The sequence below is a fragment of the Lissotriton helveticus genome, chromosome 5_1, assembly GCF_964261635.1.
Source record: "Lissotriton helveticus chromosome 5_1, aLisHel1.1, whole genome shotgun sequence".
Lineage (NCBI taxonomy): Eukaryota > Metazoa > Chordata > Amphibia > Caudata > Salamandridae > Lissotriton > Lissotriton helveticus.
In genome coordinates, this window is record NC_136065.1 from 727,826,115 (window position 1) to 727,850,471 (window position 24,357).

A 24,357-nucleotide genomic window follows, 5' to 3' on the forward strand; every position below is an offset into this window, starting at 1 on the left:
CACTGTGTGTGTGGGGGAATGCAAGCCCCTATAGGTCATTGAGCTTGCATTGCTGTTAACACTGCATATGGAATGACCTCTAGGCGCTTGTATGAACAGGGTGCTGGTGAGAGGTCTCGCTAATGGTACTGTAAGCACTTGTATGATGATTGTGTGATGCTGATAAGTAATTTTTTAGCACTGCATACTGAATGGCCTCTAGGCGCCTGCATGAACAGTTTGCTGCTGAGAAGTAGTGATTTATTTGCAGTGCAGTCTCAATGCATCGTAGGCACTTGTATGGTAAGTGTATGATGTTGAGAAGTACCGAATGATTAGCACTGCATTTTGAAAGGCCTCTTGGCTCAGGCAAAGCGGTGATGATCCTGCAGGAAAAATATGTAAAATGCCTGCGGAAAGGAAAGGAGACCAGAAGCGAGGTGGAGGGGGGACTGTGGCGAATGGAAGGAAGTGACAAAGAAGGCGAGGGCCTGAGGCAGCAGAAAGGAAGGAGGAGAAAAGAAGATGGAAAGGAGTAAGGAACAGAGGAAGGCTAATGGAGGGAGACAGGAATAATGCAGTGCCTAATTTGTAAAAAGAAAACAAGCGCGCCTGCTAAAGATGTATTGTTTCCATTTGTATGCGCCGCTCTTGCCATCATCAGGCAAAGCGGCGATGATCCTGCAGGAAAAATATGTAAAATGCCTGCTGAAAGGAAAGGGGATCAGAAGCAATGTGGACAGAGAGGGGGGGTTGCTATGGCAAACCGAAGGAAGTGATAGGGAAGGCGAGGACCTGAGGTAGCAGAAAGGAAGGAGGAGAAAAGAAGATGGAAAGGAGTAAGGAACAGAGGAAGGCTAATGGAGGGAGACAGGAGTAATGCAGTGCTTAATTTGTGAGAAAAAAATGCGCGTGCTAAAGATGTATTGTTTCAATTGGTATGCGCAGCTCTTGCCATCATCAGGCAAAGCGGCGATGATCCTGCATGAAAAATACGTAAAATGCCTGCTGAAAGGAAAGGAGATCAGAAGCGATGTGGAGAGAGAGAGGGAGGGTTCTATGGCGAACGGAAGGAAATGACAGGGAAGGCGAGGGCCTGAGGCAACTGAAAAGACGGAGGAGAAAAGAAGATGGAACGGAGTTAGGAACAGAGGAAGGCTAATGGAGGGAGACAGGAGTAATGCAGTGCTTACTTTGTAAAACAAGCTCTCGGCATTACTGTGGCGGGGTTCGGGGTAGCGCAGCGGGAGCGCATTCCTTTGAAGTCTGATGCTATGGGCTGGGGATGCGAGGCACAGACAAATGGTGGTTTGTGACGTGGCTGGTTTGTGCACGCGCATAGGTCACATGAACTGTGGCTAATCCGCCGTTTTGGCACACTTTTCGGACCGCTTACTAGAAATCTCGACAAACCAGCATTGCTAAAGCAATGCTTTAGGTCGAGACCTAAAAACATTGCTGTGGCCCTTCTGCGTCCTCGACGAGCTCATCACACAAATGTTTGCAAGGCGTGTGACGTCCCCTTGCTGTAATCGTGCTCACAGCATGGTGCAAGAGCCACAACTCACACAACAATGGTGTGAATACAGGTTCCTAATCTGACTCTGTCAGGGGTTCTAAAAGGGGTGAAATAACAACAAAGTCCTGTGAAGGACTCGGGTGCGGCTGGCAGCTCTGTGTGTGCCCGGGAAGCTGTCAACTCTTAACCCTCTAAGGAGGGGGAGACACCAGATGGCAGCACAGCAAAATGTAGTTGTATTTCCCCGTTTTTATATATAAATACAGATAAAGGAAAACTTGCTTTCCATCTGCATTTATATGTAAACATCCGTAAAAAACAGAAAACCGGTAGCCCTACTCATAATGCAGAATCCCCTTGAAATCAGATACCCATCGGCAGATAAGGCAAACCCTGACATGAGGCTGGCAAGTTTATAAATCCGACAGGACTGCGCGATGAAATGGGGTAGCGATTGGGGGGGGGGTTGGGGGCATCCTTCTTGACGACAATGTTATTGTATTACGATTTCATTCCTTCCAGCCCGGGCAGCTTTTTTAGAGATGCTGCCCAAAGTTAAATCTGGCTCTCCGGCAGACATCTGTCCGGCTCGAGTCCTGCAACAGATTTACTCTGCCTGCCCCCAGCCCCCAATCACCTTCCTCAATAGCTCTCTTACTCAGGGAGTCGTGATCCCCGCACTTAAATCAGCCACAATAGTGCCCATTTTAAAGAAGCCCGGCGCTGACCCGTCCACTCCAGCCAACTACCGCCCCATTTCCCTACTGCCCTATTTGGGGAAGGTGCTTGAGCGCCATGTCACCTCGGCACTCAGCACCCATGTAGAGGTAAATGGAGGCTTGGCGGCTCGTCAGGCCGGCTTCCGCCCTAGGCACTCTACCGAATCCGTTGTGGTGTCGGTCCGGGACAACCTCAGGGAAGGCTTGGACCAGAATAAACATCAGGCGCTGGTGCTCCTCGATCTCTCCGCCGCTTTTGACACGGTGGACCATACCATCTTGCTTTCACGTGTCAGAGCGGCGGGAATCGAGGGCTCAGCCCTGGTCTGGCTATCATCCTTCCTGAGGGACCGCACCCAGGCGGTTCGGTTGGGGGATTTCACGACTACCCCACTTCATGTCACTTGTGGTGTTCCCCAGGGCTCTTCACTTTCTCCTTTACTCTTTAATCTATATATTTCTCCTTTAATCTTTGCTCTTCAGCAACTGGAGGTCACCGTATATAACTATGTGGACGACCTCCAGCTCATTTTCAACCTCACCTCTTCTCCCCACTCTATTTCTAATTTCCAGTCTATTATGATTTTCATCAGGGACTGGATGAACCACAACCATCTCAAATTGAACCCGGACAAAACCGAGTTGGTTCTCACAGGTGGTTCTTCCAGTCCCTGGAACTCTCTCTTTTGGCCCCCCTTGTTTGGTCCTTCCCCCACTCCCTCCTCCACAGTTAAAACCCTGGGTGTCAGGGTGAATAACCAACTCACCTTACACTCACAAATTAGTTCTGTTGTCTCCTCCTGTTTTCTCACTCTCCGCACTATTCGCACTGTCTCCCGTTTCTTTTCCCCTCTGGCACTTAAACTGATCATGTCCGCTCTGGTGATTTCACGGCTGGATTACGCCAATGCCCTTTACAACGGCATTCCTGCGTACAGCCTGCGGAAGCTCCAGCTGGTTCAGAACCAAGCGGCACGATTGGTGTATGGTCTTTCGCGCTCTCATCACTCCACACCCCTCCTTAGAGAGCTTCATTGGCTCCCTGTCAAGGAGCGTTCCCTTTTTAAAACTGGTTGCATGATCTTCCAGGCTCGCCAGGGGTCTGCTCCCGCTTTTATTTCCTCTCTGATCAGTGAATACGTTCCTGCCAGAGAGCTCCGATCATCGTCCAAATCTCTCCTTCAAATTCCGCGCTTCAAACGAAAGAAGTGGGGAGGTGCCAATTTTTCAACTCTGGCTCCCACTTTCTGGAATTCCCTCCCCGACCATTTACGTTTTGCCTCCCATTATCCTTCCTTTCGTAAAGGCCTGAAAACTTTTTTGTTTAAACAAGCATTTTCCCTGTAAAATTGTTCTTTATGCTACTGTTAGGACCAGTCTGCCACAGCTTCGCTTTCCGAACCTTGTATATACAGCGCCAAGAAACCGCAGGGTGTATGCCACGCTCTACAAATGTTTTAAATTCAAATTCAAATTCAATATTGCAATTTTTATATTATGTCATTTCTGACGGCGACAATGTACAGTAATTAACAAGTGAACGGGTTTGCATATATAAATATCTTTTGTACTTAAGTAAATTGAAAAATAAAGTTTAAAAGCAAAACAATATAGGTTCCTTATAGTAAGTATCAATGTAATAAAACTAAGATGCTATTTTTGTTATTGTATATTTCTTTACTTGAATGTTTTCAGCGGAAGACGCAAGAGAAATAACGCAGCTTGAAGAGTGTAAACAAGGTTTATCTGAAGAACTCAAAGTAGTGAAAAAAGATTTGACCTTATTACAAGAACGTTTGGAGGCATCTGAAAGCGTGAATGTGAAATATGAAGGTCAACTGAATAAAACAGTTCAAACTTTGTCCGTTGCCATGGAGGAACTTCACAGTGTCCTAAAAAAGGTGAGTGAATTTTCTAACCTATTCTCCTGGTAGCTTAGTATCGCAATCTTGAATGCCCTTGATTGATGCTGGACCACATTACTTGGAATCATCTGACGGTATTATTCATGGAAGTGAAGAACTTTTGAAATGGAAAATCCCCACATCTACTTCCTGAGGTGCTAATTGCAGAGTTAACCAAATTGAACCTTAATGTCATGTGACCAACTGTTTTCTGGAGGCATGAGAAACCACCTTGATTTTTGCTGCCTGATTTGTTACATGATAAACCAATGCTCGATGCCGGTTCTCGTTTTCCTGGAGGTACAGTTGCCACATATGTGGTTCCTCATGTTTATATTTTCCCTGTCTTCAATTTACATGGATTCTTATACTTGCTCTCTAATGAATGGCTTAGAAGGATTTTTATTGTTAGCCAATCTCAATTTCGATGGTTTGTATTCTTGGATTTCCATTTATGAATTTGATTCAGACATGGGAAGTAAAGGTGAATTGCTAAAAATGAAATCTTTTTTTCTTTGGTGATTTAGCTGTCTCATTTAAAGGTCTGTACATCTGTCGCAATTATTTGAGGGAAGATTATATGCTAAACCATACAAGGAACAACTGGGATTCTCCATCTGTGATTGACATCCAGTAGACATGGTGCATGAAGTTAAAATACTTCTTTCAGAACGATATTAGCCATTTGAAGGACTGGGGCAGCTACTGGCTACTAGAAGTGTATTATAACTTTATGACACTAGCAGTTCCTCAGTTTAATTAATTTAAATCATGGAAGACCATGCATGGATGTTGATAAGGGCTGCAGATATCTTGTCTTCCAGCTGTGCTTAGGGCAGGCATTTATCACAAAGGATTATACATACTGTTTGATTCGCAAAGGAAGGCTAGGTCACGAAAGGTACCTCAAGATTCATTTTGTATTTCTCTAATGTCCTACTATTGGTGTGTCATGGCTCTACTTTAGTGTATTTTATTATAAATCTTTACTTGGTGCCAACAATTTTTGATCCCTGTACAGAACAGAGCCTACTAGTTTCCTCTTGTCTGGTTTTTCCTTTACTTATAGAATGTGATTCACTCATTTCTTTTCTGATTTTGCACTCTAGGGACAGGAATATGGCCCTGACAAATATTTCCGTACCTGCCCTCATTGCATTGCACATTCTGATAAAAACTTCTAACTACAGATTCCTCACATTTTGTATTTTTCCCCAGGTGTCAGACTGGATCTGGAAAATGTTAAGTAGCGCCCCTGCATGCCGACATGCGGCTCAGCATCAACATTGCTCTTCTCTGGAAGTGACACTCAGGGCCCTATACAGGCTCACCCATGTGCACTGACATCAGTTTCTTTCTTTCCACACCAGATGTCGCCGATCCGGACCTACCTCTCATCTCTTTAGAGGCTGTACTTTTCGATTCTGCTGAAAAACAAAAAACAGCTTGCAAAGGAAAATGTTACCAAATGTACAGGATTTAAATCTTGTGGGAAATTATGCTAACCAATATCTTTGACTGACATGCACATAGGTTGCCTGAGGTTGGACCACGATCCAAAGGGATTGGTGCACTCCAGGCTCCCTCTAGGATTGGAAAGCGAAGCTGTTCATAGTGACACACCACAAGATTCGATGTTGTGACTGGTCAAGGTCCATGGGGAGCTCCCAGTCCCTTCTGAGGTTATTCCAGCGACAGATTGTCGCTGTGGTCTAAATTTACAGGTCAGATTAAGAAAATGCACAAGAAGTCCAAGCCTGATTGTGCCCTGATCTTGAGAGAAGGCAAGAGGGCGTTGCCATGCCTTCGAGTCCCGCTCCTGAAGCCGTTCCCCATCCGAGCTAATTGGGACCATTGTTCTGCAACAATCTGAATTACCAAGGCCATTGGCAATGCTGCAGCAAAGGGACGAATTTCAGGAAGCCATGCTGTGGCTTTTTCACATGTTACTGGCTCCATCCAGCGGATCAGTAGGCCCCAAGGAGACTAGAGGACTTCCAACTTGGTTTCCGCCGGCAGGTACACCTCAGCACCATTTGAGCCCTCTGGTTTCTCTTTAGGTTGTGGACCGACCTCGGAACCGATTACCTTTCTTTCTTCCCAACCCATGCCAGACTCCTGTATGCCTTTCCACCAATAACCTCTTCTGTCCTGAGTTCCAAAGAATATCAAGGCTGACTCTGCCCAAATCATCCCAGTGACCCCGGATTGAGCATGGTGTGTATGTTGGACATGACTTTCTTAGGGGAACATCCCAGAAATCTTTTGCTTTTTCCTTTCTCCTAGTCTTCACCTACTCTCTGTTCATGACCCTAGAACCCGAAACCATTTTTTACAGTATTGCAGTGCGAAGGTACGAAACCCACCCCACATTGGGTAGGAGCGGGTTGCTCGCACAATTGGGTTAGGTGTCATCCCCGGGAGTACCCTATCGAAGGGTACACCACATACCCAGGGCGGGTACACCATTGGCGAGTCTTGGGACGTGGCACTGATCATACCCTGTGGGATTGGCTGACCCGTTATGTCTCCTACTCAGGTTGGCTTCGCCGCGGGTAAGCCAAACCGTTGGGGGCCTCCCCTGCCACCAGAGATGCCCTAGGGTATGTCCCGAGGAGTGAAGCTTGGGGTAGGTGAGTTGCCGGGTGGGGGCCCGAGCGGGACCACTGTCTAAACAGGATAGAACCCCTAGGTGCGGTCCTCCTACCCAGAGGTCAGTCCCCCTCTATGGGACACCTTGTCAGTACCAATCTAAAGCTTAGATTCCTTGTCCGATGGAACAGACAGTTCAGAAAGCAACTTATGTCAGCACGCAAGGGTGGTATCTATAAATGTGTATGCATCACTTCCTGACCAGCGTTGGTGCAGAGCTCCATAGCGCTACGTGTCAGCACACCGAGTACTGCTTAAGATTTTCCTGATCCAGTCTGACTCCTGGGGGAATAGTCAAAAGGTGAGGAATCTGTGGTTAGACAGGGTCTCCACCAGAAATCGTGTTACCAAAGGTACATAACTCGTTCAGCAAGCTTACAAAGCAAGCCTGACTTGCTCCAGAAGCCCTGGATCTGGGAAGGGTTTTCCCCGAAGAACCTTTTGGAAACAGCACAGCAATAATGGTGCATTTCAAAGCATAATTTTCAGAAATAGTTGGTAAAAGGTCATGGTATTTATATGCTGTTCTGAATGATACGGTCAGACTTGCAGTAATCTGGCAATCCGGATCTGAGAGGGGCCATGTCAATCTAACTTCCTCAAATTAACTGCTAACCATATTAGGAATAATATGTGTGATGGCTGGGCAGCTCATTTTGCTCTGCAGAAGCAGTGATATCTAAAATGAGAAATAATGTTTTAAGTATTTCACCTTTTAAATTCCATTTGACTAACCCAATCAAGACATAAAATATACTGTATTTCTGATCCGCTGTAGGAGTTTGAATCTTTGAGACTTTCTAGGACTGAAATATAAATAGAAATATAAATAGAAAACTGTTATAGTTATAAGAGAACACTAGTCAAGTCAAGTAAAGTCAGGATATTTGTATTGCGCACATATCACGTCCAAAGAGTCTCATAGCGCATGCAGACGGTTCTGACAGAAAGGTAAGCAGCTGAAATTAGCAGAAAAGCCATGTCTTAAGTTTCTTTCGGAAACTAGTGTGTTCAGAGGTTGTGCGCAGACTGAGAGGCATTTTATTCCAAAGGGATGGTGCCAAAAAGGCAAAAGCGCGACCTCCATTCCTGGCAGTTTGAATTCTCAATGGAGTGAGTAGTGACTCAATGCTTGATCTCAGCTGCCTCCTTGGCATGTACCATGTGAGTTTCTGGGTCCAATATTTTGGGCCCCTTCCATACATATGTTGGTGTACCATACATAATGTTTTAAACGTGATCCGTTTTTTTACAGGAAGCCAGTGTAGGGTTTTTAGGCACGGCACAGAGGGAGATCTTCGAGGTAAGTCCAAGACAAGGCGTGCTGCCGTATTCTGCAGAACCTGCAGCTTCCTGAAGTGGCATTCATTTGTGGCAAGTAGTAGCGAATTACCATAATCAAGCCTGTTTATGATAAGGCCCTGTACCAAGGGCTTACGGGCTTCAGCTGGTATCCACTTAAAAACCCTGCGCAAGCTGCGCATGATGCCAAAACAGGTACCAACAATATGGTTTACTTGGGCTTTCATGGAGAGCTAATTATCCATGTGTAGACCCAGTTTGCGGACCGATTTCTTGGGGGCTGGGCATTCACCCAGTTGTGTAGGCCACCAGTCCTGGGTCCAATGTTCAATGGCTTTGCCGAACAACATGACCTCTGACTTGCTGCCATTCAGCTGCAGGTGATTTCGGCCCATCCAGTTTTTTACCTCCATCAGACAGTTCTTGAAACGGCCTTTGGTCTCGTTAACGTCCGGGCCAAGAGTGAGCAGGATTTGAGTGTCGTCGGCGTAGGATAGAACATCAAAGCCGAATGCTCTGATTACTTTGGCCAGGAGAGCCATATAAACATTAAAAAGCGTGGGGCTCAAGAAAGAGCCCTGCGGCACCCCCCTTTTGACAGACCGCGTACTAGTCAGGATCTTGCCTATTTGTACTGTGGTCGTCCGGTTAGATAGGTAACTCTTGAACCATTCCAATACCTGCCCTTTGACACCAATCTCCCATAGTCTCTGAATCAGAATGCGATGGGAGATGGTGTCAAATGCCGTAGACAGGTCTAAAAGGACAAGGATGGAAGTTGATGTTTCTCCAGAGCAAGCCTTATGTTGTCTGCGACCTCGACCAGTGCTGTTTCCGTACTGTGGGCTGCATGGAAGCCCGACTGTGAGGGGTCAAGTAAGTCATTCATTTCAAGATATTTTACCAGCTGTCCATTGACAGATGCTTCCAATATTTTTCCAAAACATGGCAGCAGGGAGATGGGTCGGTAATTTACAAGAATGTTAGCATCTGCGCCTGGTTTTTTCAATATTGGCCTTACTCTCGCCGCCTTCCAGATTTCTGGGACATCTGCTTCCAGCAGAGATTTATTGAGGAGGCTAGTGAGACAGTCCACTAGAGCCGGGGCAAGTAAGGTAAAAGTGGAGAAGTGTGGCTCAAGGGTTAGAGCGGCAGACCCTGATGCAGAGGTCTAGCCCGGGACCAGGGTTCAATTCCCCGCCTCGGCGGGTCTTGGGCTCAAAAATTCCCCGGAACTGATAATTCTCGCCTCGGTGCCTATTCCAATCATGGAGTCCCACTCTGCAACTCTGGGCAATAGCTTGCTTAATCTCCACAACGGCCCCCACAACGCTAAGGATGCCTGGCCTCCACCTTGGGGGTGCCCAGGAGTGGACACCTCACAGGGAAATCCAGGATGGGTTCCACAGCGGTATTCGTACAAGCGCCTTGAGACCCTTGCGGGTGAGTAGTGCGCTATACAAGTATCAATTTACATTTACATTACATTACATTACAAATAGTTTCGGGGATAGTTGATCATTCGGGGAACCTGATTTGATCTTTTGCCCTACTATAATGGTCTTATCCTTGTCAAACATTTCGAAGGTAGTCCATCTAGAGGGAGACTTATCAGTAGTGGGGTCATGGTCTTGGTGCTGTGTAGGCAGAGAGTCTGGGCTGAAGGATTCACATATGGTTGTAAGTTAGAACTACAACATTTGATTCTGAGTTGATAACTACCTTTTATGATTTGTGAAGCAAATCTGTGCTTTGAATGATTTTTAATATACCAAATCCTTCAGCTATAACATACAGTATATACATTAGTATTGAACCTTCCCTTCTAACAACAATCATTTCTCACCTTTGTCGATAAACAAATTGTGACTAAAGAAAACAGTCAGTGCAAACAAGGATCCTTCAGGCTCCTCTAGGTAATACAAAAATAGTGCGGGTTAGAGTTCATTTCCTTGGGAAACGATGACTTCTAAAACAAACTGTTTTTAAAATATCCTAGTCTATAAGTCTATATCCTTGAACGCAAGGCTGTCCCAGAATACTCATCTAAATATGAAAGCCTTTGATAACTCCGGGCATAGTAATAATAATAATAATCCACATTTGTAAAGCGCACAATCACCCGTAAGGGTCTCTAGGCGCTGGGGGCCGTCGGGAAGATTAAGCAAGCTATTGCCCAGAGTCACATGGTGCTGGGCTAACCTGCCGCCAGAGCCGGGGATCGAACCCTGATCCCCAGATTCCAGGGTCAGTCGCCCTGGCCGCGGCGCCACACCTCTCCCTAAGCATAGCAATGTATTCAAGTTATGACAATAGGAGTCTGAATTCAGCAATTAGTATCTTTATAGCCTGGCAAAGAAACACTGAAACACGAAACAACATGTATTCCACAAATCCAAAATGGCAGCCATCACTGTAGTGTGCACTTTGCAGATGAGAAGCCTCAAATCAAGCTTCACACCAAGCTGCTCCCACACTTCGTAAGAACCACTTAACCCTCCTTCCCTGTAAAAAATGTGTGCACCATGAAGTTTGTCTGAACATATATATCCTTGACTATCTTGATTATGACAGGTTCCCAAAACAAAGAAATTGAATGCCCAGGAGAGTTTGTGTCTGAAAATGTATGCCCCACTGAAAAAATGCACTTTAAAAATCCTACGATTGGATACATCAATTCCATGTCAGAACTTAGGGGTAAATGTTCCTCCAGTTTGTCATTTCTTTCCTTCCAATGGATTTAATTAAGTTTAAGTATATATATATATATATATATATATATATATATATATATATATATATATATATATCATATCAAAAATGAAAGGCAAAATCAAGCAACACCTCCTAATTTATACTAACAGTTTCATAACTTAGTTTTGGCTATTCCTTCTGTCTCACTGCCTTCCCCCTTAGGATCCATCCTACATCCATTCTCAAGGGTACCCACCTAAGATGCCGTTCGTTGCTCTCATATCCCGCAAAAATACTTCTGTTGTGTCATCTAGATCATAACCCTATTGTTCTTAACTACTTCAAACCCTGCTGGGCACATCAGTTTAGTAGGCCTTCATGTCAGATAGTACATCAACAGTTTCAGCTGTTTGGTCGATAGCACCATATTTGCCTTAATCCTCTATTCATTCCAGAATGTCCTCTACATCTCAGACGACTTGATACCAAGAAGTAATTACTGCTATGTCAGGATTTACTAAATAATCCCAAATTCTGGAAAAAATCCAGAGTTTATTTAAGATTTCCTTCCAGAAAGTCTGTAACACAGGGCAGGACCACCATATATGCAGATTGTCTCCTTCATGGCCACACTCCCTTCATCGCCACACTCAGCGACAGCTAAGAAGCTTCAGCATTCTTGCTAAAGTTGTAGATGATATTCTTATGGCGATATGCCCTTCCACCAAATAAATGTATTCTGGTTACTGAAAGAAAGTGTGGCCTGGTGTGGGGCCCATCAGCATGATCCTCTACAGGCCAAATTATCTGCAGTTTTGTAATATGCCCTACGTAGTGCCCAGCAAGCCTTTGTAGTGGACAAAATTAAGAGTTGTATGTGTTGGCTGTTTTGCATTTTTCTGATTAACCTTCTTTATTCAAGTCACCAGTTGTGATGCGCATTTTGAAAGGACTCCCGTACATATTCCTAGTGGCACATTTCATTATGTCTTAATAGAAGATTAACTTGATCTGTCCCTTTCTGATGTGCACCATTTTCAAATTCATGCACGCTATCCTCTGCGACTGCTAGCTATAAAATATATTTTCCTCATTCCATTTACTTATGTGCATTGTGTCAGTGAGCTGCTGTCTGTGCTTTCCCCAGACCCTATGGCATAATTCCGCCAGAGCCAAGACTGCTTCTGCAGCATTGTTTTTTGTTTTTTTGGAGGGGAATATATTTTATTAGTTTGTAGATGAGAAGATCAACATGGCTCAATTGACACTATTTACAAACGTAAAAATATACTGTGAACAAACAATACAAATAATAATATACTGCGCCAATAAAGGAAAAACCAATATCACTGAGTCCAGGCCACCTTCCACCCCAATTCCACCCTGCATCTGTAACAGAAAATCCTACTCACTCAGTCTGGTTATTGCATATCACAAAGCCAGTGCTCTCATCTCTATGTGTTAGTCTTTCTGCCATGGAAGGTTTTAATTTTGTCATCTATGTAGGTACGTAGCTGATGGACTAGTTGGAGCTCAATTCCCTTATAAGTCTCTCCTCTTTGACAAATGTTTGGGTGCTTATGAGGGCAGCCACTAGCCTTGTATACTGCTACTTCCAGCCCTATGCAAAAATCCATCCCCTTTTTCCAAAATGTGTGTGAGAGGGAGGCCATACCCCTCCATTGACTAGCAATGTCTTGTTTGGCTAGCGTCATACCCAACCAGAGTAGGTGCAATTTATGTCTGTTCCCGCCCACGTCTACCATAAGGTGGAGGAGGGCAAGCCTTGGATTTCATGGGATTTGCCTGGAGAGGATGTCATTTAGGCATGTGAACACCCCCCCTTGTCTAGTATCGGGCAGCTCCATACTGTGTGAATGAAGATGCCTTCGTCTGCATTACTTATTTATTTATTTATTTATTTATAAAGTTTTATATAGCGCGAACAAGATCCCGAAGGATATCAGAGCGCTTTACAAAAATAATGGAAGGAAGGACATAAGAGCATTGACGACATCGAGTAACAATAAAAAATTTAAAAAAACAAGAAATAATCACATAATTACAAGGTTACAAGGCAGATAAGACAGGATGAGTAATACAATAAACAGGTATATAGCAGGCTATGCAGGAAGGCACATTATGCGGTAAGGAAGAACAGCATCAAATGTTTTTACAGTGAATGTAGGATAACTAGCTTCGAGCTGGAGAAACCTAGGCCAAATTTGGTACAAATGTATTCACTTCAAAGGCAATTTGGGAAAGATCACTCCCATACTTCAAAGATGATAATGCATGAGATATACCCTATTTATGTTTTTTAATTGAATCATACAGATCCTGGCTGCAAATGCTGCTGTCCGTGGGGAGCCTAGAATCTTTGTCCAATCCTCATTTTCCAACTCTACCACATCTGCTTCCCAGGCTGCACGAAGGGCACCAAATCTGTATGGTTGGTTAGATATAAGTGTTTGGTAAATTGTTTGCAACTTTATGGTATGGCAAGTCCCTCATGATGACTTTATCCTCAAGGGGATTACCTTCTGGAAAGTCAGAGAGGAAACTTATGTAAGGGGTCAATGCATTGCAGAGCTGAAGATATTTGTAAAATTGGCTGCAGTTGAGTTGAAATTCCCTTTGGAGATCTTAGCAGGATTTTAAAAACGTGCCCTGCATGACATCCCCCCAAAATGGAGATTCCACTTTTGGAATCCTGATAACCTTGTAAGTGTCAGTTTCCCTGCCATAGCAGTGATTGTTCCATGAATCTGTCCCCCCAATTCAGCCGTTGAAGTTTTAAATTACAAGATTTAAGAACAGTGTGTGTCGCGGGGGGGAGATTTGTGGTCTTACTTGTGCTGTATAAGTACGCCCCTAGCGGTGTAGTACCCATTGCCCATTTGTCTAGTGCATATGCCGGGTCACCTTGTGTGTCTGTGGGAGGGATGGATGGAAACAGAATCTAGGAGGCTTAATATGTGCCTCAATTTTGACGAAATTTTATTGAACAGATATTGAATATAATAAAGTCTATCAAACGTGAAGGATAAGGACTCTCCTGAGGATATTCCCTCTGTCATTCTTCTCTCTTCGTATGAATGACCACTCAGTCGGGTTAGGATGGAATACCTTCGGAGTCGCGTCCGCTGCAACACTCCTGAGTTGCGGTGGCTTCACAGCAACCTCTGGGGGGGAGGACACGAGGCGTCCTCCAGTCCTAGCACCAGTCCTCCGCCTCCTCGCCAGTCTCGTCCTCTTCCATGGTGGTTCTTTGGCTCTCCCAGTCCTTCGGCAGGTCCTCCTAAGGGCTCATCTCCTCTGGGCTCCTTCTTGATTCCACGTCTTCCAAGCGTTTTTCCTCTTCGGGATCCTCCTTCTTACGTCGTGCTTGCCCCTCCTCTTCCGGTTTCTTGCTGCATCTACATTCGTTCCCAGGACTTCCTTCTTCCTGTGAGGAGGAGGGAGTCATTTCGGTTAACGCTTTCCATTCTTTCTGGAAACCCGGGCCGCTATAGGTGAAACGCAGTGAGTTTCCGTCCCCGCTTTGGACTTCCCCCTCACCGTGTCAAACCACCAGTCATATATAATCAGTAGATGGGCGGGACATCTTCTGCTACAATGCCCCCACAATAGGTGGATTGGTAACATTTGGCAAAAGCAACTCAAGGGGTACCTCCAGCCCACAGAAAGCTGTTGAGGATAGAATTTAGCTTACGAAACCAATACCATGGAATATCATATGGGACATTTTGTAATTGGTAAAGGAATTTAGGGAGTGAGATCATTTTGAAGACTGTCGCCCGCCCGAGGAGGGTTAGCGGGAGCATCCACCAAATGTTCATATCCTCTTTGAGGCAGGGAGTGCCAGCTCAATATTAGCATTTAAAGCCACCATCGCATGTGGGGTCAATAACACACCAAATATTGGCAATTCGTAGACCAGATTTCCATTGCATGTCTTGGTGCCTGGGACACACTACATAGACCATAGATTTGGAAGTATTAATTTTGGCCTCCGGTTTCTCCAAATATTTGCATGATCTATAGCAGTTTGGGACCTGCCCTGTTCAGATGTGAGAAAAAATAGAACATCATCAGCATATAAGACAAATCGATCTGACAAGCCATTACCCCATTCAAAGCCACGTCCGTACCTGCGCATCCATCCTCAACCCATACTGCTAGTGGCTCCATTACAAGAGCAAACAGTAGGGGGGGACAGCCCTCCTGTAAAGTAAGTACATTTTATCTGCACAATTAATTTTAATCGTTGCACAATGTACAGTCAAAGAATAACCTTTAACAATTAAAAGTTTCGAAAATTTAAAAAGAAAAACAATATAAAAATTAATTAAAGAACAGAGAAGTTGCTAGTTAAATTAAAAGGAGCGCAGAAGTGTCACGGGGGGAAAAAGAATTCAAGCTTTGACAGAGGGGAGTTTCAGGGAATTAATTTGGGTAATAAACTTAACAAAACGCGCTGCCAACTGCGGTGAGTCTCCCCTCATACATGCATCTAATGCTTCATGGCAAGTCCTGATACTTAGTAGGAGCCAGAGTGGGCGCAACCAAAAATTTCTTTGGGCTCTGAGTTCTCGGCAGATGCACAGGATATGGATAAGGTTTTCTTCATCCTGTTTGCAAAAGCGGCATTGTGGAGATGCTTCTTTCCTGTAGCCTTGGCCGAACTTGTATGCCATCAGTGGTATTGAACCAAAGCGGAATCTCATCAATTGAAGTTTTATGTGGACTTTCACAGAGGATGCAAGGTACGATGGAAGGATTTTCGACGTTTATAATTTGGAGGCCCAGGAGCCATGGAAAATCTGATTTACCCGCTGCTCATCAAAATCATTTGAAAGAATTTTTGCTTGCCTGGTTAAGAGTTTTGTTTTCGCCTCAATGGGCAGCGAAGAAAGCCATATGTCTTTTGCCTCGAGGGATTCGAGGCATGACATCAAATATTTGTTCCACAATGTTTTTGGGTTGCTGAAGACTGTCCATAGACAGCTCTTTAAGGTATGAGCGCTGGCTTGTTTAGTTTTTAAGAAGTAGCTGTTGAAACGTGCACTCATAATCCATCGCTGAGAGGATAGCAAGAATTCTTTTCTAATTTGGGCATGAGCAGTTGAATTAGGGAGTCGAAAAACCCTGCGATAGCAGGACGATTGCGCTCTGTCCAGCCAAATGTTCATTTTATCCTTGAAGATTATTGCTCCAAAGGAGATTGTGGGGAGTAGTTTTGCAGTAATCAGTTTTGTTAATGGTACTAAATCCTGGGAGTGCAAAGTACTTTTTGTTCTTATGAAAGCCCCTTCTAGGCTTCGTGCAACAGCCTGCATTTCGGTTATGTGCACGGTGGGTCTCCCTTTGTGGTCGATCCACACGCCCAAGTACTTGTAGGCAGTGACAGCCCTCCTGTGTTCCCCGCTTCGGGAAGGGGTCCGAATGGGCCCCTGTCACCCTCACTGATGCCTCCAGGTCTGCATACAATTATGGGATATAGGAAACGACCCGTGGGCTGAAATTGAGACTTTGAAGTAGAAGGAATATATGTTTCCAGATGACAGAGTTGAATGCTTTGTCTATATCGGCTAGAAAAATAACTGCTGCCTCCTTTAATCTATCGACCATGGCTATTGCGTTATAGACACATCGAATATTGTGGCGTTTTGCCAGATGGGGCACAAAGCTGGATTGATCTGGGGGAACCAAAGCTGGATTGTATGTAATGAGTCAATTCGCCAATACCTTAGCTAAAATCTTTACTTCAAGGTTTAAGAAGGAGATTTGGCGGTATGAGTTGACCTTATTCAGTGGGTGGTCAGATTGGGGGAAACCACTATTTCCGCATGTTATGTTAACATCATTTGCTATAGCGCTGTACTCATCCGGGGGCATCTCAGCACTGTTTCGGATCCTGACAGGAGGTGCGTATCAAAATGAAATCAGAATAAGTATGCTTTTAGTAGTTTCCTAAATTTAACATGTGTAGGGATGGATGGCAGGGTTAATGGAAGTTTGTTCCTGTATTTTGGCGCAAGATATGAGTTTGGCCTTGACCCCCATGTGTAAAAACCACCGCAATGGAGCGCACACCGCTAGCCCCTCCTCCGGATCGCCCCTCGGGATTCTGGTACTTGTAGTTCAGTAGTGGATCACCCAGGTGGGTGCAAGTCGGTACTTGTTGGACTGATGAATCTCTAGACCCGATACATGTCCCGGGTTTTTGTGTATCGCCCGAGACATGGCTCGGGTTTCGGGATAACTTCCCTCATCAGTAGAGAAAATGGTTCAGGGGTGGAGGAGAAGGCCGCCAAACAACAGTCAATGGCCTCGATGCCCGAACCGGCACGCAGGGCAGCATCCAGGAGCCCGTCGGCTCAAAGCTCAAGGGAGCCAATTAGTAAAAACCACCGCAATGGAGCGCACACCGCTAGCCCCTCCTCCGGATCGCCCCTCGGGATTCTGGTACTTGTAGTTCAGTAGTGGATCACCCAGGTGGGTGCAAGTCGGTACTTGTTGGACTGATGAATCTCTAGACCCGATACATGTCCCGGGTTTTTGTGTATCGCCCGAGACATGGCTCGGGTTTCGGGATAACTTCCCTCATCAGTAGAGAAAATGGTTCAGGGGTGGAGGAGAAGGCCGCCAAACAACAGTCAATGGCCTCGATGCCCGAACCGGCACGCAGGGCAGCATCCAGGAGCCCGTCGGCTCAAAGCTCAAGGGAGCCAATTAGTAAAAACCACCGCAATGGAGCGCACACCGCTAGCCCCTCCTCCGGATCGCCCCTCGGGATTCTGGTACTTGTAGTTCAGTAGTGGATCACCCAGGTGGGTGCAAGTCGGTACTTGTTGGACTGATGAATCTCTAGACCCGATACATGTCCCGGGTTTTTGTGTATCGCCCGAGACATGGCTCGGGTTTCGGGATAACTTCCCTCATCAGTAGAGAAAATGGTTCAGGGGTGGAAGAGAAGGCCGCCAAACAACAGTCAATGGCCTCGATGCCCGAACCGGCACGCAGGGCAGCATCCAGGAGCCCGTCGGCTCAAAGCTCAAGGGAGCCAATTAGGAAAAACCACCGCAATGGAGCGCACACCGCTAGCCCCTCCTCCGGATCGCCCCTCGGGATTCTGGTACTTGTAGTTCAGTAGTGGATCACCCAGGTGGGTGCAAGTCGGTACTTGTTGGACTGATGAATCTCTAGACCCGATACATGTCCCGGGTTTTTGTGTATCGCCCGAGACATGGCTCGGGTTTCGGGATAACTTCCCTCATCAGTAGAGAAAATGGTTCAGGGGTGGAGGAGAAGGCCGCCAAACAACAGTCAATGGCCTCGATGCCCGAACCGGCACGCAGGGCAGCATCCAGGAGCCCGTCGGCTCAAAGCTCAAGGGAGCCAATTAGTAAAAACCACCGCAATGGAGCGCACACCGCTAGCCCCTCCTCCGGATCGCCCCTCGGGATTCTGGTACTTGTAGTTCAGTAGTGGATCACCCAGGTGGGTGCAAGTCGGTACTTGTTGGACTGATGAATCTCTAGACCCGATACATGTCCCGGGTTTTTGTGTATCGCCCGAGACATGGCTCGGGTTTCGGGATAACTTCCCTCATCAGTAGAGAAAATGGTTCAGGGGTGGAGGAGAAGGCCGCCAAACAACAGTCAATGGCCTCAATGCCTGAACCGGCACGCAGGGCAGCATCCAGGAGCCCGTCGGCTCAAAGCTCAAGGGAGCCAATTAGTAAAAACCACCGCAATGGAGCGCACACCGCTAGCCCCTCCTCCGGATCGCCCCTCGGGATTCTGGTACTTGTAGTTCAGTAGTGGATCACCCAGGTGGGTGCAAGTCGGTACTTGTTGGACTGATGAATCTCTAGACCCGATACATGTCCCGGGTTTTTGTGTATCGCCCGAGACATGGCTCGGGTTTCGGGATAACTTCCCTCATCAGTAGAGAAAATGGTTCAGGGGTGGAGGAGAAGGCCGCCAAACAACAGTCAATGGCCTCGATGCCCGAACCGGCACGCAGGGCAGCATCCAGGAGCCCGTCGGCTCAAAGCTCAAGGGAGCCAATTAGTAAAAACCACCGCAATGGAGCGCACACCGCTAGCCCCTCCTCCGGATCGCCCCTCGGGATTCTGGTACTTGTAGTTCAGTAGTGGATCACCCAGGTGGGTGCAAGTCGGTACTTGTTGGACTGATGAATCTCTAGACCCGATACATGTCCCGGGTTTTTGTGTATCGCCCGAGACATGGCTCGGGTTTCGGGATAACTTCCCTCATCAGTAGAGAAAATGGTTCAGGGGTGGACGAGAAGGCCGCCAAACAACAGTCAATGGCCTCGATGCCCGAACCGGCACGCAGGGCAGCATCCAGGAGCCCGTCGGCTCAAAGCTCAAGGGAGCCAATTAGTAAAAACCACCGCAATGGAGCGCACACCGCTAGCCCCTCCTCCGGATCGCCCCTCGGGATTCTGGTACTTGTAGTTCAGTAGTGGATCACCCAGGTGGGTGCAAGTCGGTACTTGTTGGACTGATGAATCTCTAGACCCGATACATGTCCCGGGTTTTTGTGTATCGCCCGAGACATGGCTCGGGTTTCGGGATAACTTCCCTCATCAGTAGAGAAAATGGTTCAGGGGTGGAGGAGAAGGCCGCCAAACAACAGTCAATGGCCTCGATGCCCGAACCGGCACGCAGGGCAGCATCCAGGAGCCCGTCGGCTCAAAGCTCAAGGGAGCCAATTAGTAAAAACCACCGCAAAAACCATTTTCTCTACTGATGAGGGAAGTTATCCCGAAACCCGAGCCATGTCTCGGGCGATACCCAAAAACCCGGGACATGTATCGGGTCTAGAGATTCATCAGTCCAACAAGTACCGACTTGCACCCACCTGGGTGATCCACTACTGAACTACAAGTACCAGAATCCCGAGGGGCGATCTGGAGGAGGGGCTAGCGGTGTGCGCTCCATTGCGGTGGTTTTTACTAATTGGCTCCCTTGAGCTTTGAGCCGACGGGCTCCTGGATGCTGCCCTGCGTGCCGGTTCGGGCATCGAGGCCATTGACTGTTGTTTGGCGGCCTTCTCCTCCACCCCTAAACCATTTTCTCTACTGATGAGGGAAGTTATCCCGAAACCCGAGCCATGTCTCGGGCGATACCCAAAAACCCGGGACATGTATCGGGTCTAGAGATTCATCAGTCCAACAAGTACCGACTTGCACCCACCTGGGTGATCCACTACTGAACTACAAGTACCAGAATCCCGAGGGGCGATCCGGAGGAGGGGCTAGCGGTGTGCGCTCCATTGCGGTGGTTTTTACTAATTGGCTCCCTTGAGCTTTGAGCCGACGGGCTCCTGGATGCTGCCCTGCGTGCCGGTTCGGGCATCGAGGCCATTGACTGTTGTTTGGCGGCCTTCTCCTCCACCCCTAAACCATTTTCTCTACTGATGAGGGAAGTTATCCCGAAACCCGAGCCATGTCTCGGGCGATACCCAAAAACCCGGGACATGTATCGGGTCTAGAGATTCATCAGTCCAACAAGTACCGACTTGCACCCACCTGGGTGATCCACTACTGAACTACAAGTACCAGAATCCCGAGGGGCGATCCGGAGGAGGGGCTAGCGGTGTGCGCTCCATTGCGGTGGTTTTTACTAATTGGCTCCCTTGAGCTTTGAGCCGACGGGCTCCTGGAGGCTGCCCTGCGTGCCGGTTCGGGCATCGAGGCCATTGACTGTTGTTTGGCGGCCTTCTCCTCCACCCCTAAACCATTTTCTCTACTGATGAGGGAAGTTATCCCGAAACCCGAGCCATGTCTCGGGCGATACACAAAAACCCGGGACATGTATCGGGTCTAGAGATTCATCAGTCCAACAAGTACCGACTTGCACCCACCTGGGTGATCCACTACTGAACTACAAGTACCAGAATCCCGAGGGGCGATCCGGAGGAGGGGCTAGCGGTGTGCGCTCCATTGCGGTGGTTTTTACTAATTGGCTCCCTTGAGCTTTGAGCCGACGGGCTCCTGGATGCTGCCCTGCGTGCCGGTTCGGGCATCGAGGCCATTGACTGTTGTTTGGCGGCCTTCTCCTCCACCCCTAAACCATTTTCTCTACTGATGAGGGAAGTTATCCCGAAACCCGAGCCATGTCTCGGGCGATACCCAAAAACCCGGGACATGTATCGGGTCTAGAGATTCATCAGTCCAACAAGTACCGACTTGCACCCACCTGGGTGATCCACTACTGAACTACAAGTACCAGAATCCCGAGGGGCGATCCGGAGGAGGGGCTAGAGGTGTGCGCTCCATTGCGGTGGTTTTTATTGACCCCCATGTGTGTTTGGCGGATATGACGGACACACAGTAAGGCTTTGTCGCATGACACAAATCCTCCGGCATAACTGTTGCCTCCAATGCAGACGAAAATGCATCCAGAAGTGATTCTGGAGTTTATTTATATAGGTCTTGCAAAATTCGCAGGGGAACCTTTTGGGTCCAGGAGCCTTGCTTGGGTTCATGTTTGCAACAGCAGTGGCAAGTTCCTGTTTTGTGAGTGCTTTGTCTAATGCATCAAGGGCTGCAGGCGAAAGGATTTGGAGCGGAGGAGCCCAGACGAACCCCTCGATTTGTGTGCTTGACACTACTTTTTGTTTGGTATGTTTTTCTTTAAAACGTGAGGCAAAACCTCATATTATTTCTCTTGGGCCTGTAAGTAATGTGTCTGATTTATTCTTAATTAGAGGAAGGGAGGTGTCTTGTGGATACCATGGCATAATCTTTCGAGCATCTGACTCGACTTGTCCCCCCAATTGTATATATGGCTTTGAGAAGCCTTCCATGTGCGCCGTGTCTCATCCAGTAGTACTTGATGGTATTGTTGTTTCACTAGGACCAGCTGCCAATGGGCATGTTGTCCATCTGGTTGGCGACCACGGATGTGCAGATCTGACACCGCAGTCTCCATGTAATTATATAACTTAGTTTACGTTGCTGCTAATGTCTGCCTCACAAAGCCTAGGCTTTATGGCTTCCCATAGTGTCAGGGGAGAAGTATTGGATCCCACATTAAGTGTGAAATAGGTGTCCCAGGAATCGTCCATGTGTTTGCAGTAGTTGGGATTTTGGAGGTGCCATGGTGACACCCGCCAGCGCCATGTTTGGTGCTGGGGGCCCACCCGAAGAACCAGGGCCACCGCAGCATTGGTCTGAGAGGCCCCTTGGAAGTACTGTAATATCTGTCACTCTGTGTAGGTAATTATGGGAGACCAGAAAATAATCTAGATGGGAATATAAGCCACAAGTAGCTAAAAAAAAAGTATAGCCTCCTGGGGCAGGGTGATGGGCTGGCCAGACATCTGTGAGACCCAGAGCGGAAAGAAATGTAGAGAGGGGAGGACGTCCCATTACTGGAAATTATCACTTTGGGTGCTCTCTGTCCATTGCCAGGGCTATCACACCCTTTCAGTCACCTCCCAGCACCACCAGGCCCTCCGATAGTACACTCAAAGTCCTAGTCAATAATTCAGTGAATTAATGTCCTTGGGGCGGAGGGGCATATATACTTAAGAGTTTCCGTATAGAGTGACTCCGTCACTGCTGTGTATCTACCACCCCTATCTATCCAAGTCTTAGTGAGTTGATATGGAACCAATGTTTGATCAGAATGCCCATACCCTTCAAGCCATTGGTAAATCCTGAATGAGAAACTTGGGTGTATCCCCAAAAGGCCAGGCAAGGAAGTTTTGTCCCGACTAAATATGTATTTTGCTTGCTTCAGGACCGCCCCTTTTTTGATTTTGTCTAATAAGCCATTCACATTCTAGGACATTATTGGGAGGCAGTGTACTGAGCTTGTCTGTAGTGGGGCACTTTTGTCAGAATCGTGCCACAACGTCCACATGTGGGGGAACTGACAACAGGCGGGCATTTAAAAAAAACTCCCAATCAAGAATAAGTCTAATAACAGCATTACAGAAAATTGCATTTGTATCTGAACACAAAAACTACTACTCTTTTAAACATCAACAACCCCTGCCCCCCAATACTTTGAGAACAGGAAATATCTGTCACAGGAACTGTCGGTGCTAGACTCCAACTGGCGGTCTGCTCTGACGGGTCCCTATGAATCCCCCAACCCACATTAACAAACTATAAGGAGGGGCAAGTACTCCCACCCACCATGGTGTGGCCACCAGTAACAGTAGATATGGGTGAAAGCAACAAAAGGAATAGGCCCGACCATATGTACCCGAACCAGGGTACATATGGCTCAGTGTCATTTAGGGGAGTCCACACCAGACATTTGGGAAGTTGGCGAAGCCCCCTCTAGTCAGCCACTCGTTGGGGGTGCTGCCAGGGTGAGAGTGAGCAATGGAAATGTGTTTTCCAAGTCCCAATGGTCTTGGTTTGTCCGTCCCCCTGATGGGGATCTGACTCAAAGCGTGGCAGTGTGTGAGGCATAAGGTGGATACACTCATCTGTCAACTAGAACACTTCCTCTGGAGGTTCGAATAAGAATATCTTTGATTGATATATCACTTTGAGTTTCACTGGGTATTTGAGCATGTAACTGATGTTCAGTTTGCAAAGGTGCTGCTTCGTGGCCTGGAAGTACTGGCGTTGCTGTTGCACCATCCTGGTGTAATCGAACATAATGGTACGTGTTTGATACTGTAATTTCTCCAGGAGGGTGGCATGCTTAAGGATAGTGTCTCTGCCCTTATAATTCAGGAGTTTAGCTATAATTGGTTGAGTCCTGGCCCCGGTGGGGGGGGTGGAGGCGGAGGATCAAAGCATAGTGGGACGATTCACTAGACAGGGGGACTGGGCTTCCAATGGCACCAGTTCACGAATCCAACCGCTCTAGAAAACACTTAATGGTGGCGCCCTCACTGTCTTCGGGAAAACCTACGAAGCGAAGGTTATTGCAGCATGCCCTTTCTTCTGCTTCTTCTACGTGGGCTGCCAGCTCTTTCGTCAACGATGTAAGTTAAGTGACAGCTTGTTGTAAAGATGTGACTGAGGGTTGAAGTCCAGGGTGTCACGTGATTGTGTGATGTCTACGAGAAGGGCTGCATTATCTGGCATTGCATCTGAAGGGGCGTCCGCTGCTGCCTCTGCGGGGGGCCCACTCGGTTGGGTATATTTGTTAAGCGTGCTTTGCTTGGCACCAAGGGTGTTATATGGTTCTTATGGTGTTATATGGCACTTAGGGACATTGTTGACATTGCTAAATTAGCATGAGCTTCGCTGCCATGATGCTGCTTTTGCGCACTTTACTACATGACTTTGCTTTTGCAATACTCTGTGCCTTTTCACATGAGAACGCCTGCTTTTCATGTTCTCCGCCTTTCCTGGAGTTTAGTCTGAACACGATTTGCAAGGTCGATAAACAATGCCCCTTGTTATTTTGATCTGGTCAGTCTCTAGCACCTAGACATAACATGCAACACACAGCTGCAGTACTGAAGACTCGTGCTTTGATATTACGTTGTCGCATGTTGTTTTAACACACTTGGAGAAAGCTGATCCAAGGAGAAGGGCTCCGCTATTCCTATGATGTAAACCTTACATTCAGGCT

The 24,357-nt window shown here is 47.0% G+C and overlaps 1 protein-coding gene across 6 annotated transcripts in view; it reads left to right on the forward strand.

Moving 5' to 3' along the window:
• Nucleotides 1–24,357, forward strand: part of CCAR1 (cell division cycle and apoptosis regulator 1) — a 1,607,854-nt gene that overhangs the window by 1,451,603 nt on the left and 131,894 nt on the right. For all 6 annotated transcript variants that reach the window (XM_078643192.1, XM_078643189.1, XM_078643190.1 and 3 more), the window contains one exon: nt 3,913–4,118. In XM_078643192.1, coding sequence (XP_078499318.1) covers nt 3,913–4,118 — 206 coding nt within the window. The remainder of the gene's footprint in view (nt 1–3,912; nt 4,119–24,357) is intronic.